Source organism: Zeus faber (genome assembly GCF_960531495.2).
Source record: "Zeus faber genome assembly, chromosome: 2".
NCBI classification, from domain to species: Eukaryota; Metazoa; Chordata; class Actinopteri; order Zeiformes; family Zeidae; genus Zeus; species Zeus faber.
This window is the reverse complement of record NC_137189.1, coordinates 7656198-7672625: the sequence shown is the minus strand read 5'-3', so window position 1 is coordinate 7672625 and position 16428 is coordinate 7656198. Positions and strand designations below refer to the sequence as shown.

Genomic DNA, 16428 nt, shown 5'->3' with positions numbered 1-16428 from the left:
ATGAGTCACTCGCTGAACTGGTGCTCTATGGTGTCTAAGAAAGACAAAATATCTATTTTTACTACCAATCTTCCTCACCTTTATTACCTATCATTATGGCTGTCTTCATAGCAGTGTGTGTGATTGAGGGGAGATTTTAGTTTGGGGTCTCTGCCGGGTGGAGAATCTATTATAACATGTCATTGTTTGGCTCAAACGCTTGTTTGGAACTTCAGGAACCTCGACTTAAACTCGTCTCCTGGTACCGCTGACAATTGCAGTGACATGTTTTTGTTACAGCAACGGAACACACACCTTCTCAAACGGAATTAACAAATGCAAGTCACCATAATCGTTCGAATCTTCCAAAACCTGAAAATAGAGACAATATAAAAAATGTGTGCCATTGTATAGAAAATGATCAGGGCGAATGCAACATGTGTGCTGACTAGTAAACAGGCAAAATCTCAGATTAAAGCATGATCGTTGAACCGTTTCCCCAGTATTGTGAGTTAGTGTTGGCGGCCTGAAGGAGACCAACAGAGTCTTAAATAAGTTTGTGTCTTTGCAGCGCCGTGATCCTGGACGGGAAGATCTACGCCACGGGGGGCATCGTGAGCAGCGAGGGTCCAGCGCTAGGCAACATGGAGACCTTTGACCCTTGCACCAACAGTTGGACTCTGCTCCAGTCGCTGCCATGTCCACTCTTCAGACACGGCTGCGTGGTCATCAAGAAGTACATCCAGAGCGGCTGAGGACGCCTCGGCTCGGAGGGTGACGACAGCAGACCGGCTGTGGTCCAGTTTGCGGGACTTTCTGATCGGAGCTTCGGGGGCTGGCCAGTCAGCGACCTCTCGTCCGTCCGTCCGTCCGTCCGTCCATCCGTTACCTGCCCCAAGCCCTGCGCAGAATGTACTTCAATTGACCAGTCAGCCATGTGAGGCACCAGTGCCTAACCTCCAGTACTGTATGTGTCATAGTTACAGTTCATCTCCGCGTCACCGGCACGGTAACGCTCTCAGTAGATAATCAACTCCTCGATTTTGATGAAATTGTCATTTGTGTTTTTTTCCCCTCCGAGTCTCCCTCAGCTTCACCTACTTTTTTTTTTTTTAATCTCTTTTTCTCTCAGTCATGGTGCAAGCCAGCATAGGTCTGGTTCAGTCGCCCGTGCAGGGTTGAAAGGTGTTCGTTCATCGGTCCTATAGCATAGAGCCAATCTTCTCGTGTTGGTGTTTTGAGGATTCTCAGTAGTGACATCTACAGGACGGGAGGAAGGGCGAACACTCATGTCCCTTTGAGACGGGGACAACACGCCCACTGACAGGAGCGTGGCGTTATCTTGACTTATTACAGGTGGAGTTTTACTTTTTCCCCATCAATTCACAAAGCAATAAAATAAAAAAAACATCTGATTTGAACTCAACTGGTATCTTACAATGCATTGCAAGCTAAACACTGTGGGAAAGAAAACATAGCATCTAGGCCGGGGTACAACAAACTGCCAAGCTTTTCTTTTTTGTAATTTGATATTTCTTTTGTTCCTGCAAATCCAGACAGATTGAGTCATGTGGAGGACGATACAGGGTCAGGTCCCTGTTGTAATCAAGATTTTTCATTCATTTAGAGAACATGAGCCCTTTGTGGGACAGCGATGGTAAAGGACTTAACACAGAAAGGATTTTCTGATTTGTTTTGTCCCCAGTGACATCAAAATACGTTCAGGATGGAGCAGCTCATCCAGCTAAAGCACAATACTGACCTGCGTTTTTTACCATTGTATCATGTTTCTCTGTCTCAACATTTCCCCCTCGTTCTTTGTTTTGTAACGTTGCATCCATTGCAACCCACAGATATGTTGGATTGTTCTGTAAATAGGGGAAGGAAATATGTATATTTTAAAACCTGAAAGATTCTGTATAGCTGTTTTTAGAAAAAAAAAAGAAGCTGGTAGGTTGGTCAAAAAAATGGTCTGTGTAAATCTGTACCCAAAACTGAAAAATTAACAATTGTTATGATTGAAACCTAATACATATAACTGAACATGATCAAACCATTGTGAGTGTTAATTTTCTTAGCATCAATTATTATTCAAATAGAAAAGGCGATGCTTTCAAACAGCCTAATTGTCACTTTGCTGCCAATTGTCCAACGTTATGCCTTTGAAGGAGTAGTTTGGATTGGTTGAAGTTCACCCCTGTTTTATACTCACCCCTCATTTATAGGTTCCAATGCTTCAGGCCAAGCTAACATGATGCTACTGCAGTCTGACTTTGCAAATTCGACTTATTAAAAAAAAATAATAGGTGTGTATTTGTTTATATATATATATATATATATATATATATATATATATATATATATATATATATATATATATACATACACACACACACACACACACACACACACACACACACACACCAATCAGTCACAACATTAAAACGACTGACAGGTGAATGAAACAATCATCTCGTTCCAATGGCACCAGTCAAGGGGTGGGATATATTAGGCAGGGGAACAGGTTGAAGTTGATGTGTTGGAAGCAGGAGAAATGTGACGGCTCGACGACTGGGTCAGAGCAATCTCCAAAATGGCAGGTCTGGTCAAGTCAGCTCTTTCTGCTTAATATATCCCACCCCTTGACTGGTGATTTTAATGTTGTGTCTCTATACATATATATCTTTTTTTGGGCCAGATTTACTGGTGCTGTTTTTTATTGCTGTGTTGCTATGAGTGTTGCCGCCGAACTATGATGGCCACGATAACTGCTTTTGCAGTTTTCGATCAATAACTGCTTTTAGAGTGCAACAACTAGAAGGAAAAAAACAAAACCAAAACAAACAAAAAAAACACCATTTTAGACATCACCGACATTTTTCCTCAAATTCCTCAGCATTGTCTTGATATATGTGAGAGGTTATTTATTTAAGTCCAGTCAAAAGGTGCATCAGTTACTTTTCTTTTTTTTAACAGTACTGTCTGCAGGGAGGGCATACACTTGGTATTTGTATGCCACTGCATTCAAGACAGCTGAAGTGGAGTTCAAATTTTCAAGCTGCAAAGCCAATATTTAATAATCAGTAAGAACCATTTACAATAAATAACTACTTTAGATGACTGTGGGATGTCAAGAGCACAGCATTTATTTTATACATTTGAGGCCCCCACGATATCCATCTTCAAACCTTAGCTTGGTCTGATCAACTAATTCCCATTGCTTCTCCAAGGGGGATGATCACCACATGTGGAACATATAAAAGCATTTGCCAAAATATAGTTAAAGCCACAAGAATTGGCACAATTACAGAACGTTGCTTCTTTTTGTAACAACTATAGCAATAAAGAAGAGAAAGTAGTCAGGAGGGTGTTCTCAGGAGTGTGCGAGATAGATGCTGACAGTGTGTGTGAGCGCATACTTATTAATTTTCATGAACTCCTGATGGAGGGACGAAGCCACACGTGTGGAGAAAATTTTGAAACTGGATTGCTGCAGGAATTAAACCTCACTGCATGCTACATAAGTATAGACTTAAAATAAATGGAAATTCACAAAATTACAATTTGCACCTTTATTCAAGTATATCACAGCAGTTTTTCAGAAATTACAGTAAGCATTTCAATTTAAAGTTTAATTTACACTAAATATAACACATAAATGAGAATGGGGGTATGTTTAATATACGTATTGTCAAAAACAGAAATATAAAAACGCTACAAAAAAGTATTGACAAAATTTCAAAAGTGAGAAAAGAGATGCAAGGAAAAATGCAATGAAAGCCATTCTCTCTGCATATTGGACTAAAATAGTCTCAACTACCAGACAAAAATTGGTTGTTAGTCCAAACAGCCTAAAATGTAAAATTAAGAAAAATCACAATGTATGACATTTCACTACCAACGTTATTTACTCTTAAATTTCCAAACTATAACCTTTTTGGCAGAAGAAGGATACAAAAGTTGGTGACATGGAAAAAGTAGCCAAGGTCCAACGAAACCTCTGGTGCTTCTTGTGTTTTCTCTCCATCGTACGTACGAAACAGACGCCGAATTCCATCTCGATGAAAACTCAGCGTCTAACGTCTTATACAGTATGTGGGCCACTTAGCACAGAAACCCTCAGCACAGTGGAAATAAATAGAAATTTGAGGGGACGTGTGTTGCGTGTTGAACCTGAGAGACGTATAAACCCATTATTCCCCTCACACCCCCCCCAACCCCAAACAACAGAAAACAAAACTGCTACACAAACGCTACACATTTCAGCGAAAGTCAAGTGTGTGACATTTTTCCAATTGGTTACATTTCAAATGTATAAAAAGACAATATACTGAATATTATGTGTAAAACATGTTTAATAATATTAATAAATTAAAAAAAGAAAAACATTTAGAACGGTAAGAGATGAAAATCGCCAGAGAACACAGTTGGAGAAGGCGGTAGACGAGTGTAGAAGAGGCAAGGACACGGTAAACCAACGACAGCACTGTGTGGAACAACGAGCGCAAATTGAAGATTTCTATTCCGTCACGGGGGAGAAAGTAACAAAACCCCAAACTGAAGCGCAAAATGTACAGTTCATTCGGTTTCCCTAATAAATGCATTATAATAACTACTTCATCAGGCTCAATCGCAAAACAAACATGGCAACAAGAGACAAAGGAAATACACCTCCTGGATTACTGCAGCAGCCGCGGTTGCACAGATCAGTGTGCTACCTTAGCTGCTAGGTGTTGCAACAGCATTTTGGGAAGGGGGAGGAAAAAAAAAAAAAAATACTGTTTCGTAGCCAGTAAACAGTTTTTGTTGTATTTTAAATAAATTAAGCTGAGGTAGCGTTGGTTTCTCTCTGCAGTAGTCCAAGTGCTAACCTGCCGATGCCAGTTTGCATATGGTCTTCAATCGCCTTCCTCGTTCGACAACGCTTTGTGGTCCAGGGGAAGGCAGAAGTGAGTCGGGTGCCGAGAGATTGGCGGTGGAGGTTTGAGTTGGAATCAACATTTGAGGAGACAACGACGAGGTCTTCTGCAGCCCATGTCTGGTCAAAAGGAAGCCTCGACTACAAACATAAAAATGTCATATATATTCGAGAAACTTGTAAAATAAATATGTTGGACAGACTCCAGACAGCCAACATGTCTGCAGATGAGAATCCTGCTTGTCTTTAGATGTTGGAGGAAACTATGAATAAACAGAAAATAACTTCTTTCCACGCTGACAAGCACTGCCTAGAATGGCCTTGATCGGTATCGGATGGACAACTCAGACAAAAGACGAGAATTTCAAAGCAAATGTTTTTTTTGTTTGTTTTTTTTTTTTTGTTTGTTTTTTTTACACAAGTTAGAAATAAACAATGCTGCAGTGCAACTATATCTATATAGTATGTTCACCACTGTACTTGTGTTTTGAGTGAACAGGCACCACTGCATTGCTGCTTAGCACCTTCGAGGGAACGGGGTAAGACTTGCCCACCATTAATTCTGGGAGTCAAATCAACATTTACCCGGCAACAGAGTGCCCAAAACTGCTGCTGTCACTCCAATCCTGCTGCATTTCAGAACCTATATACATAGTTTTCAAACATTAAACCACTGGAGGTGAACCTGATTGATCTAGCCAGACCATGCAACAAAATCGCATGATCGCTCATGTCTTCCACTCCGATTCTGTTTGTCTATTTTTGCCTTTATGTATTTGCTTCATTGGACAATATTAAAGTCTAATTCAAAACTCACTCGTTCTTGAATAGGAGTTACAACTTACAAAATCTAGGACCAGATATTCGTCTGTTGACCTGACAATTTTCTTTTTATTTAGGGGACATATTGTGACGTCAGCTGTCTGAGCCAAACCCAACGTGGAACTTATTCAGCATCACAGGGACTGGACTAGATAAAACCTGTCAAATACATCACTTGAATACGAGGTTTGAGTAAGGCACACACTAGGCAGTGCAAACTACAGACTATGTTCCAATTTGTACCGCTTCCAGCTCCTCAGCTAGTGTGTCAATGGAAAAATCAGCGAGCGGGGCACAGCTTGCGTGAAAGGGAAACATTTACACTGTGAATGTGACGAGGGCATTTAGCCACAATCTGGTGAGACTCCGCAAACCAGAGGCGTTCCGTGGGAGGAACGTCTCCAGTGAGCTTTTTACAGCGGACCTCCAGCGCACCCACGCCGGCTCGCCGCGCTACAGCAACTCAGAAAACAAACGTGAAGTTCATTAACCCGACGATGAGATGAAGCTGTGGGCAGAACTGGTTCTACTCCCGCTGTGCTAACAGTGTTACCTTACTGTTTGCACCAAAGACTTCTTTGTAAACTCTTGTCCTGGGGGGTCGTCCTCGGGGCTCAGATACAGACCTCATCCAACAGCTGAGGTGGGGGTGAGATAACTGGCAACGTTGCACTGGAGGACGACACAGGTCAGTGATTCCCAACATCTCATAGCTGCACACCCCATTCACACTTATGCTGGTGAGGATCTTTGTGTGTGTGTGTGTGTGTGTGTGTGTGTGTGTGTGTGTGTGTGTGTGTGTGTGTGTGTGTGTGTGGCCTGCTCCTAAAGGCAGCCAGGTCGCTATATGACATCACCCGATTTGTCTGTTGGTTTGCTAGTCGTCCGAGTAAGTAACCCTAAGAGCAGCATGGAAAAACAGTTATGATAGCACCCAAGTAGCACCAGGGTAGCCTGTCACCATTGGTGTGTGTGTGTGTGTGTGTGTCTGCCACAGCACCTCCAGGAGTTTGGTTATGTAGAATAGATCTGGATCAGGCCAGTTTCCTGAGACAATAGCACCATAGAATGTCGTCTCCTCCTCCTCCTCCTCCTCCTCCTCTCGTGTCCCGCTCCAAGGAAGAGGAGGGTGCTGGATTTGCTCTTTGTTTTGCCAGGACAGGACTCAGAAGGTTGCTTATAGTCTTTCTCTCTCTCTCTCTCTCTCTGTCTCTTTTTGTCTTGATGGTCCCAGTCTGCTCAGAAGATCCATCTCACAGGAATGTATCAAAATGCTGGACTCTGTCCTCCATGTCCTGTACAGAAACACACAAAATCCAATACCCTGATGAACACAGACAACAGGCGGGGCTGTCATTCTAGGTTTTCAGATAATAATCATAGCATGTATCATAAATGAAATTAACATAAATGCAATTGATATTGACTTTGGGGACATGAAAACATGGGCAGCCAGTTCATTTGCCTCAACCCAACAACGGAAACATATCATTCTGGAATCAAACGTTACAAAATGGTCCTGATCTGTTCAAATTATTGCGATCAGACAATTATGGAATGATTGTGACAGCTCTAGCAACAGGAATGCATTTCTACGGCACCACAATTTCAGTGTAACATTTGGAATTTTCCACAACCAACAACTTTGACCATGACAGATTATGTAAAATGAAGCGAAGCCGTGTTGGAATGAGATTGAGGATTATATTTTTATTCTCAGCATGAACAATCTGAACAGAGCTGAGTGAAGAGAGACGGATGGATGCTGGTCTGTAATAGCACATGATTAATGCTTCAATGATGCTCCACTGTACTTGTGTGTGTGTGCATGCATGCACACGCGCACACACGCACACACACACACACACACACTCACACACACACACACACACACAGTATAATAATATGCTATTTTCATATCTTGAAAGTAAGAGAGTTTTCAAGTCGAGTTCCAGAATTGACGTTATCAAACATCAAGCTCCATTTACGTGTACAATTTCACTTGTTACAATAACCTCCCTTAACCTCTTTCATCTTTCCTAACCTTCCTTTATTCCTTACATATTCAAACCAAGTGTCCAGGAAAAAATGTGAAGATGTTTAAAGATGATCACTACATTTATGTATTTAGAGTTACACCAAACTCAAACCACAAATAAATGCGAATTTACGTTATCAACAAACACTATTTTGATTCCTACTAGTCATACTACTACTCCAAAATAGTTTTATTTTAGTGCAATGCCACTAATGCACATAAAAGAATGAAGACTGCCAAAATTCAGTTTACTTATTTTGTTCAAACCAACTTAGATGACACGCTTTCAAATTGGAACCAGATGAAGAAAGCTGCTGCAGCAATCAAGCTCTACAGTTCAAGCTTTCCTTCTGGCAGTTTCAGCTCAAATACATTACATTATTGAGTAAAAGTGGTCAGTATTCATTCGGTATTCTTAAAATGAGGTTTTCCCCTGACTTTTCAAACAAATAAATTGGGACAAATTATTCACAACTAGCACATAATCCAGGGATGGCTCAAAGGAAGTGGTTAGTGCTACAAAGCATAATAAAGCTAAAATCGAAAAGTCTCAATGTGTGCAACAATTATTTCTAAATGCACTGATGAAAGTTAGTCATGAAAGTCAGAGGCAATTGTCTTCCTGAGTGTAATTCTTCCTTTTACTCAAACTCCATTAAAAGCTTCCACAGACAAGGCACTCGCAGAGGACCCACCATGTTGTTTTGCGTTTCCCTTCCCAAATCTCACACTCACTGCTAACAGGTGGATATTCATACAAAACACTTCACCTGAAAATACAATGAAGCTGTGAAAAGGGCTCGTTAAAAAGTGGGCTGTTAAAAATAAAGTCATTTAGAGGCAGTCCCACTCTTAAAAGCTCAGATACAGCCCACGTCAGAAAACATTCAAGCCTGTAACACCCGTCTGTTTGATCCCGCTGCCTATAAAGAACACAGCACATACTCCTTCTGACACCTTGGTTATTTCCAACGCCGCATTTCTACCACTCGGATCCATCAGGTCTGAAGGTCTCTTGACTTCCCAAAGCGAAAAAGCACATGGTCTACCTGTCGCTGTCTTACCAACTTATTCTGACGCTGTAGCACTCTCTCACTTTCTCTCTTTGCAGTACTGATGACTGAAAGTCCAAGATGGCACCAACAGTCAGCCTTCTTATTTTTTTTCGTGCCATGAACTTCCCATCGGGGCACACACCATAACTTCTGTGAGCAGTACTGCATGGCACCTTGGATAGACATATGCACTTGGTATCCAGAAGGTATTCAGAATGGTATATAAGTAACAACTCTTAAAGGAACTGGCCATGAAATCCAATTTTAGTCAATTAACTAGTCAGCATACATATGTTACATTTACCTGATGGCTCCCAAAAAGCTGAATTTTTTTATTTCAACACATTCAATTTGTTGTCAATTTATGTTAACATTCCAATTAAATTTGACAAACATTTGTGGTTTTCAAAACAGGTAAATAGAGAAAAAATATATATATATATTTTTAAATGAGCTTGAAAATGTGGTGACTAGTATAAGGGCTTAAGCTCTGTTTGACACCAGCCGGGTCCTTTAACCAAATACACACAAAACTATGTAACAGTGTAACTACAGCTTTTTGTGTCTGTGGTACACAAAGCTTTGACACTGTACACAGTTCAGGTAGGAAGTCATGACCACCTTAAACAAAAATTTCTAACTTATTTAAGCCAAGGGCAGTATGTATTGTAATGAGTCTGGAGGAAAATAACCGCCAATTTAATGACAACAAAGAAGTCTCTGTGTTATTGTGTAATGTGGCTATAACTGGAAGCAAGGTGCAGGTCCACTCAATCTGCTGAAAGGTCAGCGCTGCAGGAGAAACCAGACAAACCGAAATGCAGCACCCCAGGGAGGAAGACAAATGTATGGACACGCTTCATATTCCTCAGCACGATAACACAACACACACACACACACACACACACACACACACACACAGACGGACACGTCCACACACGTATACACCTACTGAAGGACAACATTAACTGAAAATGCCTGTGTGTGCGGCTCTTTCCACGGAATTACATGGAGCCGACCTGCTGTACAGTGCAGATATTTACAGAACACGAGAGCAAACAAAACATGAGTCAAACAAGCCAACATTTCTGTTTTTTGGGACATCAATTCAGGGCGGCATAATAAAATTAAGCCAGGCAGGAAAAAACTGTTCCCCAATGGCCTGTCAACATTCAACAACTGACTGATTCTCCTTTGGTCTGTTTTTCTGTTGCTCGTGAGGCATTTGTGCTTTGAATCACCAAAGGTGTTGTTTGAAGTTATTCATTGAAAGCAATGATTATAATTATTACATGTTAGAAAAAACTAATTTGCGGTGAAGTTTGAAGCAGGAATGACACACTGTAATCTATGAATGCAATATGCAAGTGTACATGTGGTTGGTTAAATCAACCATTTAAATATGTCACATATGACACATAGTAGTAATAGTGACACTGACACTCAAAAGTCTAATATTCAAAAGTCAGGGTATCTTTTTTTAAGGCAATGAAGATACAATAAAGGGAGGGCTGCACTCTGTTTTTACCTGCGCCTTCATTTGTGCAGCAGAAATGTCAAATCTGTTAGTCTCATCCGTTAGGTTCTCTATTAAGAAAATTTTCAATAAGTGTAACCTGTCAGTTTTTGATACAAAGCGGCTTTAAAGTGCTTTCACTCTTACTACTGCCTGTCTAGCGCACAGACAAATGTATGCAGATGCATTCAATACCCATCATCTTCCTTAGATTGGTTTTTAGAGTTGGCTAGACCCAGATACACTGCAGAGTCACAATCAAACAGTGAGTTGCAGATCAATTGGCATTAGGCGTTTTCGGAGTTTTGGGGACATCCTAAGGGTAACTAGGAACTGGGCAGGTCCCCTGAGAACTAAATACTTTCAAGGGCTTTTTCTCTGGTTGCATTTATACCGCCAGTAGGAACGCTGAAGTGATGTAAGCGAACAGGGGTTTCAGCACGACCTCCATGTTCTGTGTTGTGTTTAGAAATTTTTAAAAATTTCACCTGACCAGTCCACCAAAATCTGTTTCTGAACTAATTTGAGGCGAGAAATAAGCAACCCTGTTGCTCAATCTTCACTCATATTAGATCGACATGGCCTGATTTAATCATCACACGACACGCCACACTACAACACATGCATACACACACACGCACATGCTTTGGATGGTGGCCGGTGAAATGTGGCCTGTACATTTGACCCATCCCAGCCTTCAATGACGCGCCCGGGGACCTGGTTCCATATGTCCATCGCCATGTGAGCACGGGGAGAACATGCAAACTCCACACAGAAAGGTCCCTAATTCGGAGATAACCCGCCGGAGCATAGTGCCAGCAGTGCCCCAGGCGGTAATCTGACCAAGGACCTTCTTGCTGTGAGGCAGCAGTGCAATGCACTGTACCACATTACATTACCCTGCACAGGGTTTTGTTTAATTCAATAAACATCTGAAAATAAAATAAATGAAATAAATACAGCTACAATTAAAAACACTATTGTTTTTTATTGGTTCTTTTTTTATTGGCGCCTGTGTACATGTGTACATGGGCCGGTCGCCGCCCAAAGTTATGTGACTTGGTTGGGGTGCACTGAGGAAAGTCTGCAGTCAACGGTCGGTCAGAATCTGCCAAGTTTGAGGTGAGGTTGGGGCGCTGATTTTTTTTTTTTTTTTTTTTTAAATAAAATAAAAAAAAAAGGCATTTACTTTAAATTAAGCATCTTGTTTTTGGCTCAGGTTGTTGTAAACATTTTACATGGGGTTTTTAAAAATGTGGGTTGCCGGTGCTGCATTGGCTCTTGATGTCCACCGGTGAGTGTACATGAGTTATCCCCATTGGTACTGGTGTAGAAGGTCGGTATTATGTTGTGGCGCCTCCAAGCAGCGGAAACGGCCCCGAAACCTCCCTTTAGGTTCCTCTTGTGCTGGTTAGTCCCTGCCTTGAAGTAGCTTAAAAAGTCCCTCAAAAACGGCGTTCTAAGAACTACAATTGTTCCTAGTTTCTGCAGTGCGGCCACATAAAAGGGGGGGTTCCTCCAAAAGTTCTTAGAACCATGGAAAAGGTTCCTGCAGTGCAAAAATGCCTATTGTCACTGTTGAGTTGTGTTGGGGGAATTTATGGATAGTTTGTTTTATCGAGCCTCTCCTTTGCCTCTCATAGGTTGAAGCACATATGTGTCCCGCCACAGCAAAACTCGCCATCTCACGCATTTCTAAAATCGCTAGGAGGAGCCAAATAAGTTGAAAAAACCTTTCTTGAAGGAAAATTAGATTTTTCCAGATTTGTGTTCCTTTGTTTTTTTTTTTTTATCTCTCAACGTATTTTCAAAACCGAGTTTATTTATAAATAGTAGAAAAATGTTAAACCGTGGAGTTAAACATTCCCATTAGATTACATGGGGAAACATAATTCACTTACCAGGACGCTGAATAGCGCTGAATAACGCCGATCAATCGTTTCCTTTAGAGTGAGAGTCCAGGTGAAGATCATTCCTCCATATTCCATGTGATGTGAAGTCACAATGTGAAACCGTTTTGATAGAATTCAACCTTTAAATCGTACTTCTCTTACACACACACACACGGAGCCACTGTTGTGAAACGGCGAAGAAAAAAAACCCTTTGTGTCACGCACCTACGTCACTTCCGTAAAAAGACGGTAAAAGCGCAGCACGGGGGTGTTTCGGTCTCACTTGTCTGTGAAAACTTCCATCTCTGTATCGTTATGGATTATGCAAAGCGGATGGCGGAAGTTCTAAATCATATTTAATCTGACCAGTGCGATAGATCCAAGTCAGTGTTAGCAGCGCGTGCTGGCCTTCATTTTCCGCGATGATAGTCAGTTCTCGACGGCGACGCGGAAAACGACAGCGACGCTGAATCTGATATTACTCCAGACTTGGAGAACATTTCAAACAGCGGATTTCAAACTTAATGTGACAATAAACAGAATATTTTCAAGAACCGTCAGAGGAGACCGATGATACGTCCGTTGTTGTTACAACGGACGTATCGTCGGTCTCTGATGAAGTCCGTTGAGGTTGGTGACAGATTATCAGATTTCAGATTTTCTGAGACTCATTATATTGATACTCTACATTTTGTTGTGTCGTCCGTACTTTTAAACTCCAAAATAATTCCACTTTTATAAAACATGTATATTCTTACTGTTAAATAAAAGCTTTTTTTTTTTAAAAACAAAATTAGTTGTGTTCTTGAGCTGTTCGTGATTGGCCCATTCAGCAGTATGTTGATTAGCCATGAGGCTTTGTTTGTCCACCAACCCCATTTGCATTCAGGGAGCTGGCTGAATGAACCTGGTGTGAGTACAACTTTGGTGGTGATTATCTCAGAAACACGGTTTGCCACACCCTTGTCATTAACAAGTCATAGCTTTAAAAATATTTGCTTGATTTGCACAAGTAACACCTTGTTTGGAGGCTCTGATTCTCCACTTTCAAATGATCGGGGAAAAAAAAAAATCTCAAAAGCTGCCAAATTACCCTAAAGTACGCGGGGGGGGTCACATATACTAAACCCTGTATTACCAAATACCTGACAAACAGATTTAAGATGCTGGAATTTTACATCCCTACTACTTCTATTGATCTTTCAAGTCATATGGCACAGTGTCTGTGTGTACTTAACCTGCTGTCACTTAATTTTTCGATGGGAGTTTTGGCATAACCCGCGTCTATGCCCTTGACTTGCGTCTTGGTGTCGTGTTCATTCGTGCCTGTGTGCCTCCGTCTAACCAACAGCAGCCATGACTCACTGTAGGGTCTAGAACGATATACTGTATATCTCAAAGTATACTCACTGTGACTCTGCTTCCACATCCTGTACACTATGCTACCACTATTTGCTACACATCTCTGGCTTTTGACAATTTTGGGGAATTTGGTTTCTTTGAAACTGGATTGTGAACCTGTACTTTCACCTGCTTTAATTGGAATACCTAATACACTGACCCCATTTTGTTTGATATTGAATTCAAATGCTCAACCTCTGACTCTGCTACAGATTGCTGCAAGCATTAGCCAATGTTACTATCAGCAAATTTATCAACGCTCACCAACAAGATGTGCCTTATTTGGACTGCCACTAGATTGAACAAGCTAAACAGACAAACCCAGAATCTAAAGGATGAAATCAAGGGGCTTACTGTGTAAATTGAAATGAAGGAGAAACTGTTGTCTGGTGTCATACACAACGCCAAGGACTTCATTGCCAGCACTAAATCCCTGCATTGCAGACACGATGATATAGGATTCATCAATGCTACCCATTCCTTCTTCTCATTACATTCACAATCCTGCAGATCCCAGGATTAAAGTGGTGGCAAGGGGCCCAAAAAGGAAGAAACATAGCTGGATGACATTACTCTTGCACTTAAGCTGATGAACCACTTTGCATCTCAGGCTGATGTGGGCACTGTATCATCCCCATTGTCCAGCTGCTGCTGCACAGAAAGCAAGGGCTTCATGGTTCCACTTCAATCTAACCTACTGTTGAGCCTGATGCATCTCCTGTCAAGTCTGGTCGGTAAACAAACCCAACGTTGCCTGCTGCGAATAGCCAGACCCATTCACCCCTAGCAGCAATTACATGTTTTCCAGGCACTTGTTTGGTGACACTCCTGAAAAGCCTCATGCTGCCCTGTTTCCCAAGTCTGCGTAGGAGTAGAATAGGAGGAGGCATGTTTTCTCTATAGGAATCATTAAGCCTGTGCACCACTCAACAAATCGCCACGACTTTTCTGGTTCACCGTATCTCTGTTCCCGATAGCCAAAATCCCTGTTATCCAGCCTTTTGTGAGACAACTTTGCACCACACAGGCCTGTTTGGCAAGGACTGCTGAGGTTTCTATCTGTAAGTTAAGATGTACACTACATAGCCAAAAGCATGTGGACACCCATTCTAATTAATGGGTTTGGCTATTTCAGCCACACCCATTACTAGGTGCATAAAATCAAGCATTCAGCACAAACACAAACATTTGCAGCACAATGGGTCATCCTAAAGAGCTCAATGACTTTCAACGTGGCACTGTCATGGGATGCCACAATTCAAACAAATCAGCTGTAAAATTTCTGCCCTGCCCCGATCAACCATAAGTTTGGTTATTGTCAAGTGACAAAATCTAGGAGCGAAATTCCAGACAATTGTGCATTTGTTTGGGAAAGCCCTTTTCTATTTCAGCATGACAATGCCCCTGTGCACAAAATAAGGCCCATAAAGAAACGGTTTACAAACTCTGGAGTGGAAGAATTTGACTGGCCTGCACAGAGCCTAGACCTTAACCCCATTGAACACCATTGGGATGAATTGGAACGCCGACTGAGAGCTGGGCCCCATCAGCCTAACATCAGTGCCTGACCTCACTTATGCTCTTATGTCTGAAGGGTAGCAAATCCCCCAGCCACGTTCCAAAATCTAGTGGAAAGCCTTCCCAAAATAGTAGAGGGTGTCATGGCAGAAAAAGGGGGACCAACTCTGTATGATTGCCTTGGTTTAGAAATAAAATGTTCAACAAGCACATACAGGTCTGGTGTTTGGGTGTCCACATTATAGGCCATGTAGTGTATAACCAATGTCACACAGGCTGGGTGTGGCTATTGATCTGAGCAGGTCAACTTTACCAACTACAGAGGTTTCTGCGAACAGTGAATACCTTGACTCCAACAACAATGTTACTAATTGCCTCTGTATAAACTATACTCACAACATTCTCCAACTTTAAATCTGACTATATCATTCCCACAGTCATTGCCAAGGCAGATCCTTTGATCCCTTGTAACTAGAGCATATTTTACCCATCATCACTACTTCCTGGCACTATGTTCTCTACTATAGATCCGACATTAATGAAATGAAAAAAATCTGTGAATAAATTTGATTATTTACTGTTTATAAAGAAAAGTGATTTTGTTTGTCTGGGCAGACTCGCATTCTTCTTAATATGGTTATTTACTGTCCACTATTCACTCATGAAAAACTGTAAAGATGGAAGTAATAGAAGAGACATGGCCAATGATTGGTTGTCAAGCAAATTATGAAAGTTCAAAGAACGTTTTGAATTAAATCTTTCCCATATCACGACAAACAAGCGAAATAACCCTGATTTCACAAACGGGGTTCAGATAAAGCTAAGAACCTGACAGGACAACGCTATACTTAGACTCTATAAAATACATGATATACAATGGAAAAAATAATGATTGCCAAAAAAACAATCCACACACCACTAGACCAACAGCAGTCTGTGCAGTTGACAATGGGCATGGATGAATTCCGTTAATGTCATATTCTGACCCTACCATCTGCATGCCGGATTATAAACTGTTTGTCCAATAATCAATCATCCAGTTATGGTGAATATATCTCCACTGTAGCCTCAACTACATGTGTAACATACAGGAAAGGAACATGGCCTGCTCCATGTGGCTATCCGGTTAAATGTTCAATGCATTGTGTCCTTGTGTGATGCCCTTCTGCATGCTACTGCTATAAACAGCTTTTATATGAGTATTTGTGGCCTTCCTGCTACCTTCTGTACTGACCCCTTGCATTTAACAAGGTCTGCCACATACAGAATACACAACTGCCACTTTGTTT

The 16428-nt window shown here is 41.4% G+C and overlaps 2 protein-coding genes across 2 annotated transcripts in view; one reads left to right on the top strand and one right to left on the bottom strand.

Moving 5' to 3' along the window:
- The window catches only part of klhl29 (kelch like family member 29), a 265814-nt gene extending 263736 nt beyond the window's left edge, over positions 1-2078 (top strand). Inside the window, exon 14 of the mRNA XM_080024589.1 lies at positions 551-2078. Coding sequence (XP_079880715.1) covers positions 551-734 — 184 coding nt within the window. The 3' untranslated portion in view covers positions 735-2078. The remainder of the gene's footprint in view (positions 1-550) is intronic.
- A 4308-nt stretch (positions 2079-6386) lies between these two features.
- atad2b (ATPase family AAA domain containing 2B) overlaps positions 6387-16428 on the bottom strand; it is a gene marked incomplete at its 5' end in the record, with an annotated part of 132203 nt that continues 122161 nt past the window's right edge. Inside the window, one exon of the mRNA XM_080024571.1 lies at positions 6387-7014. Within this exon, the coding sequence (XP_079880697.1) occupies positions 6973-7014 (42 nt within the window). The 3' untranslated portion in view covers positions 6387-6972. The remainder of the gene's footprint in view (positions 7015-16428) is intronic.